The sequence below is a fragment of the Falco biarmicus genome, chromosome Z (assembly GCF_023638135.1).
Source record: "Falco biarmicus isolate bFalBia1 chromosome Z, bFalBia1.pri, whole genome shotgun sequence".
In the NCBI taxonomy this organism is placed as follows: Eukaryota; Metazoa; Chordata; class Aves; order Falconiformes; family Falconidae; genus Falco; species Falco biarmicus.
In genome coordinates, this window is record NC_079311.1 from 60,945,642 (window position 1) to 60,968,706 (window position 23,065).

At 45.2% G+C, this 23,065-nt stretch overlaps 2 protein-coding genes and 2 long non-coding RNA genes across 8 annotated transcripts in view; 1 reads left to right on the forward strand and 3 right to left on the reverse strand.

The window, feature by feature from the left end:
* Window positions 1-3,011: 3,011 nt before the first annotated feature.
* LOC130143158 (uncharacterized) overlaps window positions 3,012-23,065 on the reverse strand; it is a 121,287-nt gene continuing 101,233 nt past the window's right edge. The window contains exon 2 of the long non-coding RNA XR_008819658.1: window positions 3,012-4,860. This is a non-coding gene — a long non-coding RNA (uncharacterized LOC130143158). The remainder of the gene's footprint in view (window positions 4,861-23,065) is intronic.
* MTX3 (metaxin 3) lies at window positions 3,844-13,967 on the reverse strand. 5 transcript variants are annotated; one of them, XM_056325806.1, is made up of 9 exons: window positions 13,805-13,967; window positions 13,172-13,241; window positions 11,789-11,865; window positions 10,200-10,292; window positions 8,960-9,142; window positions 8,737-8,813; window positions 7,709-7,866; window positions 7,204-7,292; window positions 3,844-5,762 (listed from the first exon to the last, which is right to left on the reverse strand). In XM_056325806.1, exons 1-9 carry the CDS (start codon window positions 13,883-13,885, stop codon window positions 5,688-5,690), a joined length of 903 nt encoding a protein of 300 aa, XP_056181781.1. In that variant the 5' UTR covers window positions 13,886-13,967; the 3' UTR covers window positions 3,844-5,687. The 5 variants fall into 5 exon arrangements, with proteins under 5 accessions (XP_056181781.1, XP_056181780.1, XP_056181782.1 ...); XM_056325805.1 differs by having other exon boundaries at window positions 3,844-5,736; window positions 13,805-13,966; XM_056325807.1 differs by lacking the exon at window positions 7,204-7,292.
* Window positions 14,745-19,615, reverse strand: LOC130143159 (uncharacterized). Its single transcript, XR_008819659.1, has 2 exons — window positions 19,278-19,615; window positions 14,745-15,208 (listed from the first exon to the last, which is right to left on the reverse strand). It is a non-coding gene; the product is annotated as an uncharacterized LOC130143159 (long non-coding RNA).
* The window catches only part of THBS4 (thrombospondin 4), a 45,634-nt gene continuing 41,210 nt past the window's right edge, over window positions 18,642-23,065 (forward strand). The window contains exon 1 of the mRNA XM_056325803.1: window positions 18,642-18,786. Within this exon, the coding sequence (XP_056181778.1) occupies window positions 18,699-18,786 (88 nt within the window). The 5' untranslated portion in view covers window positions 18,642-18,698. The remainder of the gene's footprint in view (window positions 18,787-23,065) is intronic.

Genomic DNA, 23,065 nt, shown 5'->3' on the forward strand with positions numbered 1-23,065 from the left:
TAGCTCTTAATGAAGTCAGTAAACCTTGCTCGCTTGGTCTTGCACTGAAGCAGGCTGGCTTAGCACATTACAAGTAATTTCTTTCTTTCTTTTTCAAAACCTGCAGCAAGTCATTGGATTCCTCCCACCTTTTGCCCACAAGAGCAGTACATCAGAAAGACAGCTAGTGAATCAGTCTTTCACAGTACTGTGACGCTGGTAAATCTCTAAGACAACAGCTCACTGAAGGTGAAAGTAGATGCCACTGATGCCTTTCCCTTGCTAACCTTTTCTCCCCTCCTCCTTCCCACCTTCTCATTCCAACCTGATCTGATTTCACTTGGGACCGGGGATGTGTTCTTGGGAGCTTTGCTGCAGGCAGAAACCAGTGTGGTACAGGGGACCTTCTCCTTGCCTTCTTTGCTTTAACACATTCCTGAGGGGGTGCAAAAACTCACCTGCCCCCCTGGCAGCTACCTCTGATACAGAGTTCTGCTCCAGAACAGGCTGCACCCAGCCCTCCCCACAGCTGGGCAGGTCTCCTGCTGCAAGGAGACCGCTGCAGTAGGGGTTGGCTTCTGCCCTTGATACTCAGACCAGGTCACAGGGTCCTAAAAGAGCATTAAGCCCCACATCACCACCAACCCTGCATGGCTGGGTCTCACATAGATGCAGAACGGCAGTGCTGCCAAGAGGCCTGTATGCCAGACATCATGTGGGCACATGCCTGGCAAAAGGCTGGACCACGTGAGCAGCCTCTCACCCAGAAACCTGCCTGTGCCCAGCCACTTCTCACCTTCCCCGGCACGGACTGTCACTCCCAAACTCTGCAGGCAAAGCTGCCCCATGGGTGTTCCCTCACCTGCTTCAGGAGAAAAATGCTTCATGAGCTGCAGCTGCTTAATGGTGCTGCTCAGCAGGCATACAGCTGGCAGCTCCCGACAACATAGGCCAGAGCACTCACCGTGGCTAAAATGGCCGGACAAGACAGGTGGAGGAGAGTAGCCTTCCCACTGGCACAGTTAGGGCTAAATGAGGACAGTGGCCAGATGCTGACTGGAAGCTCTGGGCTGTGTGCTTTGGTATTCAACCAGCTCAGCCCCCTGCGTGGCCCTTTAATACCACCTGCTGCACTGAAGGGCCTGATCCCGTATCAGCGCTCTAGCAAGCGCATCACCTCGTGGGCGTTGGTTAGCACCAAGTGGGATTATGGAGCATTTTGCTGAATCAGGCTAACCACTAACAGCAGACTAAAACGATTTGTGAACCTGGGCATTTGCACTGTGAAACAGTACATTTTTTTATGCAGTGTCTTCTTAAGTCAACAATCTTTAAGTACGTTAGGGATTGGACAACTTGTTGCCAACAGCACAGACCAGTCAGATTTGAGCTACAGCGTAGTTTGTCAGGCTAACATAAAAACCTGGTCTGCCTTTCTTTAAGGAAAGAAAAAAAAAAAAAAAAAGGCACTATGAATGGTTCCTACTGCAATGCCAAGAATAATATCGAGAGGAAATGTACTCAAGTGAGTCTGGAAACCATTTTACCCAGGAATGAAATATAATTGGGTGTTTTTCTTAATGGAGCACTAAGCTACATTAGCAAAAGCGATGTGCCTTCACCAACATGTAAGCATATATAAAAGCCTGTTTTCAGAGGAGGGAAAAGCCATTTTTAAAGCTATCTTGGAAATGTTAAATAGACCACATTTGTAGCAATTAATTCGTAACATTTTTCGTCTTATTTCTTCCAGAATGTATGTGTTCCTAGAACCAGCTGACAGAAAGACACAGAACAGCCCTAAAGATACCTATACACACACTTTCACCACAAGAGGTGTTAAATTTGCAAGCTGCCGGAGCAGTTCACCCCTGACAGCGGGCAGCCTCCTCCACACGGGGAAGCGCGGCAGGTTGGATGAGTTGCTCTAGAGGTAATAACCTGCTCACAGCCACCACCTTCCAGCAGGAGGGCAGGCAGGAGCAAGCTCACCAGCTGCCCTGGTAGCAGCAAGACGACAGAATCCCAGGGGTATCTCCTGCACTTGCACATTGTAGCCACGTGCACAAGAAGCCCACTATTTCGAGACTACAGAGAGCTGCAGCGCGTGCGACAGCCCCCTGCTCTGCGCAGGCATCAGGTTGCATGCAGCGGTTTCACAGCCCCACCACTGCTGCTTGGCCAGAAGGGCTGACCACTTGTGTTTGCAGCCCACCTGCAACCTTAGGCACTGGAGGAAAAGCCAATCGCTGTGGCAGGTTTCCACGCTGTAGCTGAGGTAGGTAGCTTAAGGCTTCCTGTGCGTTCAGCAGACACATTTTCAGGATTCAACTCACTTTGCTATTTTAGGTATCTACTTTAAGGAGATGAATCACACCTAGCTCCCACCTTTCTCCACTAGGCAGAGAAGCAGCTCTGACTACTTCAGATGCAGAGAGCTACAGTTATTCAAACTGATCCCACCCTGGGCGTTATTAACTGCCCAGCTCCAAAACTCAGGCACATAAAATGCACCGGTAAAAGAATGGGCAAGTCTGAGTTGTCAGGCCAGGGATGACATCTTCCCCATAAAGGAGTCTGGTTTTGAATTCACCTTGGACAAGAATAAGGAAGCGTATGGCTATGCAGCCTCACTGGTGTGCATGACTGCAGACAGTGTTTGCTGTGATCTCTAGTCCCGTTGTCCTCTGCCGTCCAGTGAATGAAGTTACTTGGCCATCAGTTTGTTAAAATTTTGCTGTCAGACAGCGCAAGGCTCGCGTCTATTAAGATTAGAAAACCTGTGCTTCCCCACTCCCTCCTTCCCAAAAGCAGCTGCAGTGAAAGAAAAGATTAATACTGAAGAGCTGTGAATAGAATTTAAAATCTGACCTCATGGGTAGGCTAAGTTGTTCCAGTTTCTTGTTCTAGCAGTCAGCCATTTTTATTTCTTTTTTTTTTTCTTTTTTATGGCCAAAATAAACATTTTCACAAGGAAAAAGAAGAATGTCCAAAAAACCTGACATAACTTCCATAAAAAACACTACCAAAACTCCACTAAAAATCCAAAATTTTAATCTTGGAACAACCACCTTTTTACAAAGAGATTTGAAAGACTGAGTGTACATATTCACAAAAGCAACAAACTAAGGCATATTCTCCATAGCTGTGTTTATGAATTAAAAACTTTGAGAAGTCATGTGACACTATCTCATTTAAACCTTGTCAAGATACAGTCAATAAAAATTTTAAAATGTTTGACTTACTTTTACATGTAGTTGACTGTTGGTTTACACAATTACCAAAAGTATGAGCTAGATTAATTTCAAATCACTGAAACAAATACTCTGGTAAAAGCATGAAGCTTAAACATTATTTTAAAGTACTCATTAGAAATGCAAAATTTCAATTATAATTAAGAAATGTTAAAGACACTACATTCCTTATATATCAAGCCTGAATGTATCTTTTTTGTACAGTATGCACATAATTGTCTTTATAAATACGAAATAATTTATCTATAAATATCTCAAACATGACTAGTAGCTGAAGGGAAGCTGAAAAACTATTTCAATTTGGCCTGAAAAATTTAAAAAACTTAACAGTCATCCCATACATACAGAACTCCGATAGCTCTATCCCAAGGGCTGCCATTTTGGCCAATATCCTTTGACTCATTCTCTTCACACCCACTCATGAAGCACCTGCCAGTACATTGCCAGTAAAGAATTATGGCATCTCTCCTGTAATGGAATAGTCTCTAGAACTAGCAAGGCTGCTGCTAGAGAAAACTTAATGAGACATAAGTACCTTAATTAAACAGAAGAAATATGTGCTGTAATGTGTTACAGTTAGCAGAGATAAAAGAACTCTTGAACTAGACTGTCAAACAACAAAAATATGGATGTTCTTTATTTAAGTTTTCGAATGAACTCTATAGTGTTTATAAAAAATAAGACAAAACTATTACGAGACATCTGTGACAAATTCCAAAGCCTACATCAGCTTTCTTATAAGCCCCCTAATCAGTTCCTTTAAATCCAGAGCCACAGTACGTTTGTTAGTCAAGTCTCTTGTCCTGACAGGAGCTCATCAAACCTCTCCATCTCACGACCAGCCTTTTGTGATTTTGACTTAACGGTTTCATGGCATGTGATACTGTCCTGTGCACAGGTTCAGCCTGTTTAACACAGGACTCATACCAAGTACATGTTAAATGTCAGTATGGTACATCATTGTACTCCCCACAGCACACACACTTTTCAACAACCCTCCTTGAAGTACAACACAAGTTTTCAAAAATACAGCCTTAAAACACAAAACCAAGAAGTGTTAATAGAAGTAAAATTTTAAAAAAGTTTTAACTTCTTCTCATTGCTTTTCATTCCTCAGCTGCCATGAATCACAGAATTGTCAATGTTGGATGGGACTCTGGAGATTATCTAGTCCAACCAGCTGCTAAAGTAGTTCTCCTAGAGTGGGTTGCACAGAATCACACCCAGGCAGATTTTGAATGTCTCCAGAGAAGGATACTCTGCAACCTCTCTGGGCAGCCTGTTCCAGTGCTCGCTCACCCTCACAGTAAAGAAGTTCTTCCTTATATTTAGATGGAACTTCCTGTGTTGCAGTTTGTGCCCGTTGCCCCTTGTCCTGTTGCTGGGCTCTACTGAAAAGAGCCTGGCCCCAGCCTCTTGACACTCACCCTTAAGATACTTGGAAAGATCCAATTTTCTCCAGGCTAAACAGGCCCAACTCCCCCAGCCTTTCCTCAGAAGGGAGGTGCTCCAGCCACCTCACCATCTCTGTAGCCCTTGCTGGACCCTCTCCAGTAGTTCCCTGTCTCTCTTGAACTGGGAAGCCCACCACCAGCCTCACCAGGGCAGAGCAGAGGGGGAGGATCACCTCCCCGGACCTGCTGGCCACGCTTCTCCTAATGCCCCCCAGGATCCCACTGGCCTTCTTGGCCACCAGGGCACACTGCTGGCTCATGGGCACCTTGCTGTGCTCCAGCACTCCCAGGTCCTTCTCCGCAGAGCTGCCTTCCAGCAGGTCAGCCCCAGCCTGTGCGGGTGTGTGGGGTTGTCCCTCCCCAGGTGCAGGACCCTACACTTGCCTCTGCTGAACTTCATCAGGTTCCTCTCTGCCCGATTCTCTGGCCTGTCCAGGTCTCACTGAACGGCAGCACAGCCTATTGGGTATCAAGGAAGGGCAACATTTCATTCTTTTCCTAGTCTTTTCACCAATTTTGCAACTGGACTTTGTAATTTTCAGACAGACACAAGAGCACACCCACTCACATGTTGTAACATGATTACAGCAAAATCAAAAGCCACAAAATAAAATAATGGTGAGCATTCCATAAGTGGAATTTTAACTTTTGGTCAACATTTCTGCTAGGCTAAAGGCAAAAATATGCTATATAAAATCACTTTAACAACTGCAGAAAAAAACCTCTTGTTTAATTTAGCCTCAGCTTCATGTGTGGTCAGCCTGAACTATGCAATTTCCTAAAAGAACAATTATATAGTAGATTGTAAAGCTAAATTTCTTCCCTACTTGTATTCATTAGCAGCTTCTCCCCTTGCAAAACAACATTCATGTGAAAAAATTTACTGTGGCACTCAGAACAGTTGAAGGCAAACACACGTGTACGAGCAACAAAAGCTGTCAAGGTGACAAACGATTCAATGGACTGCTTTCTTCGCCACCTGCAGCAAGCTTGAGTGTTGTTAGCTTTCGAGGGGGGTGCTGAGGACTCTTACGAAGGTTGTCGTCCATCTGCAGAGAAATAATGAGAGCCGAATCTGGCACACAGTAGAATATAGATTATACAATTAGCCTATCTGTCAAGGCTGACATCATTAATGCTGATTTGTAGTGGTTTGGGGAAGGGGGGGGGGGGCAGGGGGGGCAGTATTTTTTACCCTGTTATTTCAGTCCCAGCCAAAACTGATACTTTGGTTCCTTTCCACTCCTGAACACTTTTTCCACTCCTAAATACATGCTTGTGTTAGAGCTGCTATTCATTCCATTAGCATATGTTACATCAAACCCAGGGCAAACAGATGTGCTTCTCCTCAATCGTTTCACCAAGATTGCTAAAGAAAGCAACACTGGACCTTCTTCTAAGAGGTCAAAGTTTCAATTTGGTATAATAGCCAAATGCTGCTAGAAAGCATATAAGTCAAACTGCTAACATCAATGGATGCTTTTGCATGTTCGTTCAGCAACTTGCAAGAACAAACCTTTTTCAAATTAAGAATGTTCTGGAGGCACTGGGTGAATTCAGGATAATTACAGATTTCAAAAAGTATTTAATAAAGAACTTGTTGTAAGCCCTTTTCAAAGACAGGTTAAAATTAAGCTCTGAATATAAAGATTTTATATTTTCATAGCAAATCAATCTAATACTCTGTGCATAATGTGCTATCAAAGAGTCTAGTTACTACAGAATAAACAGTCACAGAAGACAGCACAGGGGAGATCTCCAGAGGCTGTCTAGTCCATCCCATTTCCTCAAGGTAGGACCAGCTTTACCTAAATCATGCCTGACAAATATACGTGCAACCCATTCTTTAAAACTTCCACAGCCACACTTCAAAACCACAAAGAGGAGATACAATCAATACATAATGCTACAAAAGCTGATCATAGTCAATGATCTATTTCATACACTAATCTTTTTTTCAGGAAGAAATGCCTTCCAACCTTCAGGTTAAAAGTCCTCTGTCTGCATCAGAAGACTAATTCTCCCCAAGTGTTTTTCACACAGGTTGATAGGTGCTGAATGAGTGCTTTAGAAACAAAAAAAACCCCAAAGAAATAAAAGCTAGATGTAGAACAAGCAGGACAAAGTGTGACTGTAGGTTAGGGACTACAGCATTCAGCTGGGAACAAGGAGAGCTGGCAATCAGTCTTAACTTGCAAGACCATTTCCGAGTTTTGATCAAAACATTTGCCTCCTCCTTTGCTGAAATGTACACTTGCAGAAAGACACCCTTCTTTTGTTGATATGTGTGCTTGCAAGACAATGTTCTTTGGATTGTAATAAAAATACTTTTAAAGTACAAGGCTTCATTAATTATTCCTTTCAAACGACATATTCTTCCTGCCTCTTACACAAAGTAACTCTCTAGAAAAAAGCAATTAAAGTGTCCATTGTACAGTTGCAGTTGACATGCAAGAATATCTGTGAACAAGTAACCACAATGAAGCAGGAAAATTAGAGACTGAAGCAAAAGTAACCTTTTCAATCAAGTTGGATTCTTTATTTACAAGCTGTGTGAGTTTCTGCAGATTAGCATCTGCTGTATCCTGTCCAGCCGGAGAATGGCCTGGAGAGTGAAGGCAGAAAGATGAAGAGTGAAAAGGTATTTACAAAAGCTTTGAAACCCTTAAAAAATAAACCCACATTGGAGAAAAAGTTCATGCGCTATTTTTATCTGAAGAAGAATTTAAGTGGAAAAGCCATTCCATGTGAAAAAACCACAAGTACTAAGCATGAGCCATAGCACAGATACAGGTGCATTTTGCCAATGCTTGTCAAAGTTTAAAACTGAGTATTAACCCTTGCTTTTAATTTTCAGTCCCTCCTGCACAACTCTGGAAGTTTCTCTACCTCATTTCCCCACAGAAGCTCTAGCATAAACTACGTAAAATCCAATTCTGCCTTGGTTCACAGGTGGAATCCTGGAGTCCTAATTCAAACAAGACTACACATGACAAAAAGGGGAAAAGAAACACAGCTTACCTAAGACAGTTAACCTGAAGTAGCAAGTCAAAATATCATCACAGAATCGACACAGATTGGGAAGCTGCTTCAAATGCTCTTGTAATTGTACTCTGGGGAAGCACACTTTATAAATTGGTGCAAGGAAACCAAACACAAAGGCATCCAAGGTGGTAGGACTGAAAAGAGTGACAAAACAAAAGCGACTGAGGCAAGACGTTAAGACCTCTACAACTCAACCATTTTCTGTATATGTCAAACATAACTCAGGACAGCAGACAGTCAGCTCTTCTGGTATTCTATCTTTTCATATCAATCTGGTAAATGCTTTGTACAGATTGATTTCAATGCCTCTGAACAAGAGACATGCTGGCAAGCTGAAACAGTAACTTCAGCATTCAAAGGCAGCCATGCTGTCATGTACACTGACAAACAAGCCACTCTGAAACACATTTCTGACACCACAAAAGCCAAGCTGTATACCAGGGGACCAGGCTCCTCTCTCATGAAGTGGTCCAACTTCAGTGGCTGAAGAAACAGATCATCCTTTTTAAGCCCTGTGGGTGCTTTGCTGTTGGCAGTACCTGCTTCCTGCTCTGTGCACATACCACAGGAAGAGGAGTATTCCTGGACCAACATCCTCCTCCCATGAAGGTAGTGGTAACACCTCAGGCTTAAAGCATTTCTTCTACGTATGAGCACAGGAGGTGACATTCACTGGCTAGAAAAGCATTCTCTAGCGCTACACTAATTCATCAGGCACCCCACATTTTCTTAGCAGCTGTGGGCAGCATCCACTTGTCTGTGGAAAACACAAGGTAAGGAAGACATCACATTGCCTTAGTCTAAAGATCTCATTTGTGCCCTGTTTGCTCATTCAGATTTATCTGAAAAGCACAAGTGTGAGACATGAAACTACTGTGCAGCACTTTTAACCTGCTCTGGCAGGTTAGAAAAAAAATTAAAATTACATGTAAAGTGTTCACAGAGTCATGTGGCATCTGTTTTATCAGTCATTAAAAAAAAAAATAAAAAGAAGTCACACTCACGTATCCCCAAAGAAAAACTGAGATGTTCCCAATCTCTTCGACAGGAGATTTAGGCACTCCTTGGCATCCCTGTATATCTGATGAGACACAAGACTGTCTGAGAGCCCTAGGTGTAGCAAAGCTAGTAGCACAGCATTGTTCATCGTCTGACAGTGTGCTAGGCTGTTTCAGTTCTTGCCTTCAAAAGCATCAACTTACAAATTCTTTACTACAGAACACACACCTGTGCTTCTACTTCAGTGAGACTGTAGAGTGGAGGCCCTCCTCTGGTCAGCAAGATCCTGTTCAGCGCTTCCCTGGACATCCTTCCAGGCAGATACAAACTCAGTGGGAAGGCAATCCTTGAGGCAAACCATGGCTTTGTCACACTGCAGTAATTTTCAGCCTCAACCCAAAAAGTGTGCAGCTGTATCAACACAAGGGAAAATATGACTGGAATTTAAGTAAGAATAGCATGTATCTCTTAAAAGTTTGATGCGTATGATCTCCGTCAGAGAAGCAGAAGCACCAGGAATTACTGTAATTTAAGGCAATCAGGCTCCATAAAGGATTATACTAACCCTTTGACAGTAGGAGTGTATAATTAAGGTAACAGCTACCTTCCACCCAAAGAAAACCAAGAAAGATAATACATAGACCCATACACATGTGCCTAAAATTATATACATGCTCATGTTTATATATGTATATACATACACACACACTCATACACACACCATACATAGAAAATATATGACAAAAAAGTGGCAGACTTACAGGATCAGGGTGAACTCTCTAGAATTTTTCTATTTTGGTTTATTATCAATCTTAAAATAAAAGATACGATGAAATAATGAATTTGAAACCTAGGGGGTCAGCTGAAGACACTAGCCTATGATACCATCCCATCTGAGTATTTTTTCCTGTGCAAACTGAAGGCAAAGTCATTTAGCAGATCCAATGTCTGGGGATTTTTATACCTCTAACGTACTTAGACTAAACTGGTGAGGGCTTGTGGCCTTGTGCTACTTAGAACTGAAAAATGAAACTACTGATGGATATCTTAATTTCTCAAAAGTTCTAAATGAACAGTTCAAAAGGCTTCCACAGTTGCGCACCACACATCAGACATAGCACATCTTACTCAAAGCTTTTTCAAAAGAGTCAAATGAAACAAAAAAACAGCTACAATAAGCTTTTTCAGGATACTGTTTCCCAAAAAAGGATTAAAAACCCCAACATTCACAGGTGCCCTTTTAAAATGTGTTTCATAAATTCATCACTATTACTTCACACCTCACAAACACGCACTTCTTTCCTTTTCAAAAGCTGCTAGGCAGTTATTTCCAAAATTGCACTAACAAAGCCAATACATTCCAGCCAGGACTACAGCTGACAGACTTCAATGTCTCTCATGCTGGGCACCTCTTGTAGCATTCCCTTCCAAAAACTCTGACCATTTTGAAGTATTTCTCAGTATTTACCAGAGCAGGAAGCAGCTTCTCTTCAAGTAGTGCAATATATGCCAGTGTATCAGCTCCTTGTTTTGCAGACAATTCATAATCAGCATTATATTTCTATGAATTAAAAAAAAAAACAACAAAAACCAAAACATGACAACATACTACAAACAGTGTTCCACAGAACTTTCCAGAAAGATCACCAACACAACCTAAAGTTGCTTCAAACTAAACAGCTATCAGGTTAGTACTGTAACAACACTTTTTAGGACAGAAAGCACACGCTCACTAGAATTTCTTTACTTCTTCAGTCCAGCCATGTCAAACCTCCTTGCATCTCTCTTTTTCCACCTTCCCATTCCTAGATTTTTGGGCCCTCGTATTTTCAAAATAACTCATGTTTTCTTCCCATTGCTTTCCAAGCAAGTATCCAGAGATACAGTGGCAATTTTTCAGTACTTGGGGATGTAGCAAACCCCTGGCAAGTCCCCATCTTTATTTTTGAAGAAGCATCTGGCATTTAAGTTGCTGTAAGCATTAAAAAAGGCAAGCCATCCCACTTTTTGCTTTTAATAACCATTCTAAAAGCTCAGAAATTGGATGCTAACAACATAAGAGACCAAATACACAGCTACCTAAATTAATGCAGTTACAGCTGACTGAGCTTTTAATTCTGACACAGGATCCTTTCAAGGTATCCTTTTTGGGGGGGCAGAGGAGATTCACTTCATTAATTTAGAAACAAAGGCTCAGTGTTGACCCTTAAACATCTGAAAAACAAGCGTATTATTGTTATACTTTAACTCAAAGAGGGTTTTTCTTCACCAACATTATGAAACTTCTGAAATTTAAAACAACTGTCTAAAATCCCATCTCAAATGCACAGTTGTAAGATCCTGTTTTTCTCCCCCTAAAGATTCAAAGTTTCAATAAGCCCTCTTGATTAGGCAGGAACTGAATTTCTAATGTAAAAGCAGAATAGTGGGCTGGAGGACCATCTTAGAAATAAAAGATGATGATGCCATGTTTCACTAGACATTTTTATTCTTTGTAAATAAAACATTAAAGAGATCTGCAAAAGACAAGCAAGAGTTGACTATGCAGTAATATGACGAGCATCAAGAAATGCTTGCAGACATTTTTATGCTACAAGCTACAGAAAACCTGCATATGTTAAAAACACTGTATGTATTATCCTTCAAAAAGGAGCACTTGGAGACAATTACCTATTAAAGCAGATAAAACCACAGACTTCCCAAACGCTGATATCCTAGGTCTCCAAAGCCATAATAATTTTAACATAATGATGTTAGAAGTGTTATAATTACAAGCAAAGGTGCTCAGTGAAAAACTGCTCAATTAAGACCAGTTAGTTGTCCTTGTCAATGAACAGTTTTCTTGTGCCTATTTTTAAATCTTCCACATAACTAACAATCAAATTTTCAAACAGTAATCTGTTACCCACCATTCTGCAATTCTCTGGCATACATGAAAAACAGGGAAACACCGGGTCTGAACTGAGTTCCAGATTTTCAGAAGCCTGTATCAATGTATATGGGGACATGCTGAGTCACTACAAGGCAGAGAAAACCAATCTTCTGAAAGAGCCCCACCTGTTTTCTTAAGAAGTTTAGTATTTTTGCTGGCTGAGAAATAACAATGTCTTCTGATATCAGGACTGGTACATCTCCTAGAAGGCATAAATAATAAAGTCAACAATTTATATGAATGAAATCTAACATAACTAGAAGGCAATCAGTCACTGCATCCACTTTTCCTTTTCTCCATAGCATGCTCTGATCTTCCTAAACATATACACATAAAATAAGCTTTACATAGCAGTGCAGTTCCACTACACTCACAAATATGTTTAGTGTATTGTGGCCTTCACCGACAGCAATACACAAAATCAGGCCCACATCAAATCAGACTGAAGGCAACATTTTCTGCTAGATATCTGATACTTCGAGAACCAGCCTATTTGTCTGGATTTCCCATGTTCATCTTAAGAAAAAAATTCCCATCCAGTCCAACTGCCCTCCCAACCCATTCACCTCTGGGCCTCTCCTTTCTTGTACTCTAATTTTTCCCAGCCCTTCCCCTCTAAATCCATTTTAACCACCTGTTTCCCCTAGCCTTGCTACAACCACTGCCCAAGCTACCACTGCATACCCATCAACTTTTCCAGCACCAAGTATGTCACTTCTGCCTAACATGATTGTGCTGCTAAATACGATTAAAGTATCGATTATCAGTAACACTTACTATTTCAAATGTATTCTTTTTTTTTTTTTTAATGGATTTAATGTATTTTGGCCATAACAAGTCAGAGAACTTTTGGCAAGTACACCCTGCTAGTTTTGGTACTTTCTGCTAACAGAAAACAATAGACTGAAAAATAAAGAGTCAAAGGTGCAACTTCTGCATGGATACAGTAATGCCTAAGCTGACGATGTGTATGTGTAAATGACAGAGTACTTTAACAATGCAGTGATTTTACCTCTCGGGAACACACCAAGACAGTAACTTAAATGCCAAGCAAACAAGTAAGAATAAGCAGAAGTATCCAACATGAAGCAGTCCTCTGTGATACGTTAGTTTCAACTTCTCTGGCAACTAAGCTGTTAGCTGCCTTTTCTGAGTGCGAAACACTTAAGACTTACTTTCACTAGGCCATCACTTTAAGACTGCCTGACAGAAACGAGGTATGTATTGGCACCAGTGCTTTGTCAACTCTGCTGCTTCAGCCATACACATTTAAACGAAGTATCTTTTGAGACACCTTATTTATGTCCTCCATTATTTTACTCCCACAAATTCATCACACTTAATCTTGTACAGGCATTCACTGATGTATTGTGAAAGCAGGTAGCCTTCACTGGGCTGGTTACACTCATGGACATAAAACCCAAGCAAACCCAGGAAAAATGCAGAAACTGGAACCTTAATTTATAACGTGGCTATGATTAAAAGAACAAAAACCGCAACGATGGTACCTTTCGGAGCTCTCCAAGAGTTATTTATAGTATTCACTGTCAGGGGAGCACCAGAAAATTTGGCGTAAGCCTGCAATAAAGATTGTGGGGAAACAAATCCAGCCGCTGCGTAAGTGGAAGACGGCACTTTTAGAAGTTTCAAGCAGCTGCGGGCACTGAAGATCGACTAAAAGCAAACGCGCCTACCCCGCGTTGGCCTTCAGCCGCTCTCTGGTGCCCTGCTGCGCTCCCGGGCAGCGCCGCCCGCTCAGGCCGCGGCCAGGCAGCCCCGGGAAGGCGCGACGCCCTCGGGCAGGGCCGCAGCCGGGCCCGGCCCCGCGGGGACGGAGGCAGCGGCCCGCGGCGAGGCGGCTCCCTCGGGGGCAAGCGCCGGGGGCCGCCCCGCCCCGCCAGGCCGCGCCGCGGGCCCCGCCGCCGCGGCCCCCCTCGCCCGGCCCAGCGCGGCGGCTGCGGCGGGCCCCTCGCCCTGCACAGCCCGGCCTCGGGGCGGCGAGGGCGGGTGCGCCCTGCGGCGGCGGCGCCTCGCCCGCAGGGGGAAGAGCCCGCGGCCGGCCGTGCAAGCAAGCCCCGGGGCGCCGTCCCGCCGTCCCTTCCTCCCTCCCTCCCGGGGCGGCGGCGGCCGCCGGCCGTTACCATGACGGTTAGCGACTCCGGGTGCAGGGACGGCAGTCCCCAATCGCCTCCCCAGCAGCTCAGCTCCATGGGGGCTGCCATCTTGTCCGCCGCCCGCGCCGGCCCGGGAAGCGCGGCGCCGCTGTCCCTCGCACGGCGGCGCCCGAGCGCCCCCGGCCGGGCCGCGGGGAGGCAGAAGGCGGCGGGGGCGTGCGCGCCTGAGGGCACCGGCGCGGGGGCGGGCCCTGCCCCGGGCACCGGCGCCGAGGCCGGGGGGCCGCGGGCTGGGGAAGGGCCGTCGCGGCCCGGAGCTGCCGCCCCGTGAGGAAACGCTGCCCGGCCTGAGGCGCCGCCGCTTTGCTCGTGGCACACGGCAGCGTAACGCCTCGCTGCACCCTGCTCCCAGCCGTGACTTTCGACAGGAGAATAAAATGCGGCTTTCGACCAAACGTGAGGCGCAGTCGTCAGCAATTTGTCCTTAAAAATAAGGAACTCTGATCATATGGTACCGGTTTTGTCCAGGTTATAATAACAGCCTATTCAGCGGTTGTTTTTTTTTTTACTGTGGATTTTTAAAGGCATCTAGTTGTCAGCCGTTTCATTTCAGTGTTCGTGCAGACACACCACTGCACATCTAAGTACTATGTCAAGTAAAATGTTTCCATCCTTCCCACACAAGCCCAAAATATCAACGATGACTTCAAAAAAACCCTGCACTGACCACCCTTACTCAGGTCCTCCATGCGCAAAGGGATGAGGAAAGCTTCATCTGTCCCGTCCCATTCCTGCCCCTGCCCCCACCATCCCCACTTTAAGGTCTCCATGAAATTTGTGGCAGAAAGTGTCACAATAAAAATCTATGACACTGATCTGAGATCGTTCTGCTCTGTTTAGAAGGAGCATGGGAGAAGCAGCACGTATTCATACTTCTCAGAAAAATGAACAACTGGCAAAGTTTGCATAGGAGTTTTTTTGTTTTATTTTGTTGTTTATTTGGGTTTTTTTAAATGGCTGCATTACATTTCTGCCTGTGAGAAGGTATTTAAGGTACATGTTCTTAAGGACACCTTTCTTCTCTTCCTCCATACTGGGAACAGCTAACCTATAGCCAGTCTGTCCACGTCCTTCACTTTGACCTGCTCATTGAGATGTGCGGAGGCAAGGGTGGCTCCTAACAGCTGTGGTCCCAAACATCGCTTTCTGTGAGAAGGATGAGCCAGCTTATGGCTTTTCCTAAGGCAGGCTGCAAGAAGGCTTAGGAGGTAAATAGGAGAGTAAACTTTCTTTGCAATGCCTTAGGGCCCAGTTGATCTCTCTGCTGTTGTGAGTCCAGAGCAAAGATGGAAAAAAGGCCATCTGCATCTTTCCTCCCCCATCCAAAAGCTCTTCAGGAACTTTTTCCTCTTGGGTGCCTGAGTGGAATTCCTATTAGTGTAAATGAAAAGTAAATAGGTGCACTGAGAATGGATATATGCCTTGACTTGAAAAAGTGGGACTTCAATTTCTGTTTCTGAAAAGCAAAACTTCTTCCGAATCTTGTGTTTGAAATTTTATGTTTTACAAAATTTTTAGGAGAATGTGGCAGGTTCAAAGCCGGGAGTGTCAAAGTAAATACAGAAGGATGTGGTTTAAAGCCAGTATTTCCCTTGCATTAAGACTCCTATATCTTAATTGCCCATGAACCCCGATTTTTAATCATCCTTATAATTACATAAAAACAGTTAGTCTCCTGATGCATATTAGGAGCAAAATATGAAAGCTGAATGGAGCAGCAGAGATTCCTTGCTACTTCCCCTACCCCATTACTTGGCATTTGAACAAGTCACGGACAGTTCTGTAAAGCAAAATCTGTAATGTTGCCAGCTTCTCTGTATTCGATATGCTTAGAATTGTATTGATTTGTGTAAAGTCAGCAGGATACATATTTTAATGGTTGAGGTTTACTTGCAGATTCTATATAAAAATATTACACTCATATATTTCTGTAAGAAACTTCCTTACAAAATGTTATCGGCTTTATGAAAAGTTTCTTGAAAACACAATGCCCAATAACCAAGTTTTGGTTCTTACCCAAGACATTAACTTCCAGTAAATTAAGGTGGAGTTTGTACTTCAGAGAATACACAAAAGTGAAAAGGTAATAGCTGGTATTCCATTGTTGTTATTGAAAATTATGATTCAAAGGTCAAATAGCCCCTTCCAGACAGCAGATAAACATTATACTTTGTGAAAATCCCTTAAAGAAGGTTGAGCTTGAGCACAAAATCCCCTTCAGTCTGTAACATACTCCAATAATAAAACTCAGCATAGAAACGAAAACTGGAAAAACTGTAGTGACCTTTATGTGTTCTGGCTAAGTTCATCTAAACATGGACTTAAGCTTCTGTTTATATACACTGTGAACTGGTTCCCTGTTAGATTGTATTGTGCAGCATGCTCTGTTTGCCAAATACTTCTTCCATGTGCATTCTTGGTGAATAAGCATGGAAAATAAGCAGATGTAAGAGCAAGAACAGGATACGGCCCTCACAAATCTAACTAACAAGTAGTAGTGCTACAAGTGCTACAAACAAGATCCTCTTCCCATAGACTCAATTGGCATCAGTGCAAGAGAATCCTCTGTAGTTGAATCAAATGAAAAATGGTAACTTAAACTATCTAATAATATTTTTTAAAGAATAAAATTTTTCAAGAAAACTTTCTGTATGTTTTGATAAACTCAAATAAATTGCATAATAAATGGTTGCTAATAATTGATGTTCCCTTACATGAAAGCAAAACTTTACTGTAATTTTATCCCTTTTTTTTTTTCCGTCTGCTATAGTCACTAAATACTTTAATACGGCATTGTGATGATTTTGCAGACCTTCATGATGGTTTTGTGCCAGGCATTTAGGCCTGTGTTTTCAAAGAATGCTCTTTGGTGATGAGGGCTTCTCCTTAACAGATATCAGAGCAGCATCAGTGCTGTTGTAGGTCCACATATCAGCCTCTGCTGCACCTGTGCTACCTCCATTGTTTAGGCTGGGGATGAGTTCTGGACGCAGACTCCTTTCTAGGGAGCTTGTGGCACTGTAAGTCCTTCCTTCTTTTGCTCCACATACTTGCCTTCCTGCCCTACCCCTACCCCCATTCAGCCTCCCTCTTTCTCCCTGCTTCATAGCACTCTGTTCTGCTTCTCTGTTTTTCTCACTCCGCTGTGCAGCTATCTGCCAGCCCACTGACACCATGGCACCCTGTCACTTCCACTGCAAGGGCAAAGATGGTGGGAGTGAGGCTGAGGCATTTCTTATTGTAGGGAGATGTATACAGAAGAGCAGTGGGGCGAGGAGGAGGAGTAGCACTGTGCTGGGACACATTGCATAAGGGGTAGCAGCCTCCAGCCTGGTGGTGGGCAGAGGAAGAAATGAGCACCTGAATAAGCAAGGAAGTAGGGTGTGTTACACGGGATATACCACCTGGGGAGGGCAACTAAAGGGCACGTGCATGCAGGCTAGCTGAGGGTATTTGAAAAGCCCACTGCTCCGGGATCGGAGAGGAGCCCATGGCCGCGCCCTGTGGGGTGGCAGAGCGGCTTGGGCAGACGCTTTGCAGCGTGCTCCTTTGCAGTGTGCTCTGTAGGGTGCTGTGTCTTGCCTCGCACACAAAGAGGCCCCCTGGGGCTGCTCTCTGGTGCTTGTTAGCTGTATATGCCAAACCTGATGTGGCTGAATATTAATCCATACTACTTTTCACACTTAACATAAAATTTCCCTGTTATTGTTGCCCTTCTTTTTATGATGTAAATAGTATCAGTCAACTCCAGCTATTCCAACTGGGTAGCAAGCTGTGAGGGGCCCACCACAGCTTCCTGGCTTTCTTCTGATGTGACAGAGGTTAGTCTGCAGGGCTGAGGCACACAGAGGGGCACAGGACAGAGGGCCATGCAGCAGGTTGGAAAGCCCACCACGTGCTGTCAACTCCTGGGTGGAAGAAGCACCTTGCAGCTCTTCTGCTGCCACAGGGTCCAGTGGAAGACCCCTTCCCTTGTGAGCCAGAAGGGGGGGGGGGGGGGCGGGGGGTTGCTACCTGATGGTGGTTTGACATGGGCATGGATGAAACTGCTTGCACAGCTGCTTAGCCCCAAAGGGGCTTGCTCACTAGCTCCCTTTCTCCTGTGCTTTCTTAACACTAGCAATGTAGAAACAAGAAGTTTCTGGAAGAGAAACAATGGGATAATGACATCCTGGTGGCACACACAATACTGGAAATCGTGGTAGTTGAAAGCAGAAGTTTTTTTAAAAACTGACTTTGGTTAAGTCATCAGGTTTCAGGGTTTTTAAGACTTTTTCAGTAGCCTCAATCCGGTCAGTTTGAGCTCTCCCAATGCTCCTGAGCTCTCTAAATGAAATCGAGGAGCAGATGCTACCTTCCTCACTTTGCCAGTCAGTGTCTTCTAGAAACCCAGTTTGGCCCAGTCTGCAACCTGCACAACCCCTTTTGGTGACACTCTTCAGTTAGAAGTGGACGAGCTAAATTCCTACCAAGGCCAAGCCTAGACACCCCCATACCGCTAGAACTCAATGCCATTCAACAAGATTCCGTTTCCAGAGCTCCTCAGAGGGCAAGACCCCGCTGCCGGGATCCCGGCAGGTGTTGATTTTGCTGGACCTCGGCAAGGTCCCCGGCTCTGCTGCGCCCCCCGCCCACAGCTCCCGGCGCGGGCCCCGACGGGTCGGTCCCGCCTGGCCCACCCCGCGGCCCGGCCGCCCCCCGCCTCGGCCCCCCGCCCCCAGGGCCCGGGGCAGCCCCGGCCAATGGCCTGCGCCTGCCGCCGTCCCTCCCCGGTCCCGGGGCCACCCCGTTAAACGGCGGGACTCGGAGCGGAGCGGCGCGCTGTCCGCCGCCGCTCAGCCGCTGCCTACCCGCAGCCGCCATGGGGTGCGAGCGCCGCGCCGCCCTGTTGCTCCTGCCGCTCGCCCTGCAGCTGTGCCCGGGCCGTGCCGCGCCGCCCGCCCCCCGAGGTAAGGACCCCCCGCCGCCCCCGCTTCCCTTGGCTTAGCAATCCGGCCTTTCCCCTCCTTCATTCGAGACGGCTTTGGGCGCGCAGCGCCCCGTCCCCTCGGCCGGGGACCGTGTGCTGGCGGGGGGCGGGCCGCGGGGTCGCCCGCTCCGCAGGTGCGAGGGGAGCGAAGCGGGCGGGGTGCGGGGTGCGGGGGGCGCCCCCCAGCCGCCCCGCCGTCGGGCAGCCCCGGCCCCGCGGCCGCCCCCAGCCGTGCTGTGCCCCGCCGGGCTGGCGGCGGGGGCCGGCGGAGGTGGCGGTGGCAGCCGCGCCGTCCCCGCTGCAGTAGGCGAGGGGCGGTCCGGCTTCACGGGGGCGCGGGTAGGTGTGCTGGGCGTCTGCGGAGCGCTTGTGCAGTTGCAGGCTCTTGTAAATGAGAAGTGAATTGCTACGCTGTGAAAGAAAACTCGTTGGGAAAACGGTACCTCATGAAGTTCATAGGAAAACGCGTACCTTGTGAATGCAGCGTTACTTGGGCGCTGTTACGCACAGTGTCCGGAGCCGCTTTAGAGCATGCATGAAGTGAGCGGTGCCGCTCTCCGGGAGCAGCTTGGGGCTGGAACCAGCTCAGCTGTCGAGTGCAGTTAATTACGTTAGTTCATTACAGAGTGAGTAATTTAGAGTCATTGAATCTTTTAGGTTGGAAAAGACCCTTAAGATCATCAAGTCCAACCGTTAACCTAACACTGCCAAGTTCAGCATGTCCTGAAGTGCCACATCTACATGTCCTTTAACCTCCAGGGATGGTGACTCAACCATCCGATTCCCGACCACTTCATTGAAGAAATTTTTTCTAATATCCAATCTAAACCTCCCCTGGCACAACTGGAGGCTGTTTCCTCTTGTTCCTCTTGTTTCCTCTTGTTGCTTCTTACCTGGGAGAAGAGACTGACCCCCATCTGCCTACAGCCTCCTGTCAGGCAGTTGTAGGGAGCAATAAGGTCCCCCCAGAGCATCCTCCTCTCCAGGCTGAACAGCCCCAGTTCCCTCAGCTGTTCTTCATAAAACTTGTGCTCCAGACCCTTCACCAGCTCCATTGCCCTTCTCTGGACACACTCCAGCACCTCAGTGTCTTTATTGTAGTGAGGGACCCAAAACCTAACACAGTATTCAAGGTGCGGCCTCACCAGAGCCCAGTACAAGGGGATGATTGCTTGGTGCCGCTCCAGGAGCCTTAAAGCTGCTCCTGGTTCCTTTACATTTTTAATCCCATCTGTTGTCTCACAGGTTGATGTTTGACATTTTAATTGGTTATTCCTTAGCTAAGTGAAGCAGATCTAAAAGACAGCAAATCAGATTAATTTAGCTACATTTCCAAAAACCTGTATTGAAGTCCTTCTTGATGTAAAAACATTTCAGCAAATTGGCATATTAGAGAAGTGGGGTATTGCCATATTTTAAAAAATAGAGGCAGATTTCCAGCTTGCTGGGGGCAGTGGCCAGTGAAATACCCCACTCTCAACATGTGAAGTTTTCACCTTCTTACAGTAAATCAGAGATTACTGCAGTGGGGCTAGGGTTTCACTGCAGGTGTCTAAGCCATCATTAATTACCTTGAAAGTGCCCAACAGGAGTGGAGCAGTGTATACATTTACAGCTATTGTGGTTAGCTGTGACCAGAGAATAGCCTTGGAGGGTCTCGAAAAGCTGGTGTGTTACAGCAGCAGAATTCAGGGAAAGAAACTGTCTTTTATTTTGAGCTACATCCTTTTCTGTGCCACTAATTTCACTTCCCCATACCACCTCCTCTTAGGGTTTCCTGTTGTGTCTTCTAGCTCCCATCTGAACAGCCAGCCTTCCCCAGAGAGTGGTTTGCCACTGTCTCAAGGTGTAGCTGGCCCTTTCTTAGCATTTTTGTAATGCTAAGGTCCCTTCTAAAAACCACAGAAAGCAGGGAGGGGAGAGAATTCCTGGTCTGTCCCATGAGTGGGCTTGGTTTGACCCAGTGGGTATGTATGCTCGCATTCAGACACATGCCCCAGTCCTCACTCTCACTGCACGGATTGAAAGCAGCTGCTTGTGCTTTTTGGCTTCAGCAGTCCTTTTCTATCCATTTGTTTTCAAGTCTGCCTTTCTGGGGAGAGGAACAAAAGTAGGAGATTCTTCTGAAACCTGAAATCCTTGTGGGTCTTTTTTGTCTTGCTCCTTCCAAACAAGCAATTTCTCTCTAAGGTCTAAAAGCTGTCTCTCTCTGCCAGCGCTACTAAGGATGTAAAATGAATTTTCATAACCTGATTGCTCTTCTGCAAGCCACTGTTTGCTAGCATGTGTGTAATCCATGCTAAAGGGTGGATCCAGTCATGTATTGTATCTACATGCTGCTCAGCAAAGATATCCAAAGAGAGGGTTTGAAAACATGGTGCTGAAGGATCTAGCTGGTGCCAAAGGATCTGGTTGAGGCAGTGTGCTTTATAGAACACAACTGCCAAACCAATTTGAGCATTCACTTAAATATGCAAATTTCAAAATTTTTAAGAAATGTTTTCTGTAAGGTTAGACAGAGGTTTGCCAGTGTTTAGTCATTATTTTTATAGTATTTCTCCTGTATTTCTGAGCGTTTGACTCTAGCAGAGATTAATTAGTCTTACAGGAATTGATATAAAATCAGACAATAGACCTAGAAGAACTGGACAAAATGTACAGCTGTATGTTCTGCTGTCAGAGACTTAAGTGCTGTATTGCAGTGCTCCAGCTGAGAAGACAGCTGTATTTTATGCATTATTATTACCAGCAAAATGCTGCTGTACGGGGCAGTGAGTCACATTTCAGTCTCTTGCTTGAGCAATTGCTTTGCTCCCTGTGCACTAAATGTGCTAGGTACCCAGCCTTTTGCTTCTGCTGTCTGGGTCACTGGTTTCAGTGGTAGCAGTGGTTGTCCTGGGGTGCTGTAAATCTGAACTGAATGAAAGAGAAGTCCTTTGACCAGGTCCATCTCAGATATGTGTTTCTTAGCTGTATTATAAGTGCATGCAAATCAAGGGCCTAATTCTTTTTGTGTGGCTGCTGAAAACTCTCAGTGGAGTTGTGGAATCCTTGCACCCAATACAAGTATAGACTTAAGCAATGATTTGTATTTGAACGGTTTCATGAGATGAAGGGAAAAATCTCTTAATTTTTCTTTTTTGGAAATGACATGAGTGTCTAGATGAATAGATGCTCCAGAATGAACAATGGAAGCAGCACAAACCCAGGCTCCAATGTAAGGGAACAGGGTTTCCCACGTGGCTGTGGATAGGTCTGTGTGCCCCTGTGACTGTCCTCTGAGTGCTCTTCAGTATCCTCCTGCTTGTAGCGTATGGGAGCACTGGATCAGTAGGATGGCCCTGTCTCCTTAATCGGCAATGTCAGCTTTGGGGTCATGCTGGGTAGAAAAGACCCATATGTAAAGGTCCACTTTTTTTTGGCCCTGAGAAACTAAATGCAGTGGTACAACCAGGGGCTTGACTCAAGGTAATGTGCAAGGTGCTGTCATGTGCCTTTGCTGTCTGCCTGGTGTTAAGGCTTCTCTCTGGTGGCAGCTCTACAGCATTGTGCTGATATGGGAGAAAAATATGACCCTGCTATGGTAGGCTTATGGACCGGCAGTGGTATGCAATGGCTAAATATGCCCTTATGCTTAAATAACACTTGTGCATCGTCATTTATCAAACTTTATTGGAAGGGTATGATGTATGTACTGCTTTAATAGCAGTGGGTTGAAATATGAGATTATCTGGAAGCCTAGTGGGGTAGTTTTTTGAATTTGGAGACATCATGGATTTAGGAACATTGAGGAAAAGCCCAGTTTGTTGTTTCAGTGCCATAAAGGGGGTAGCTCACATACATGCAAGTATAATGTTTGCTCTTTGCTGATGCATTGTGCAAAATTTGAAACAGCTTTCACTGTGCCTTCAGGGTTATTTTTTTTTTCAGGTCTGTCTTTCTCTTTTTATTTGTACCAGAAGGGGAAGATGAGTCTTATTCATGTAATATATCTTCTGAGAAACCAGTGAAGTGAGAAGGAGGTTAGGAACATCATATTGCTTACCTGGCTTTTTAGCATTTTAATTGGTGCTCTGCAAATGCCATGATTCTTAGGATAAGTACACTTATCTGTCTGGAAATCTGTCTGAAATTTTTCATGCTGGATCCTGAGTCTAATTGAAATGTGGACACAAGCACTTGAATTCATGAAAGCAGAAGTAGGTTAGAAAGCTTTCCTTTGAGGTGTGTCTTCAGAAGTGAAAAATTTTAGAGATCTA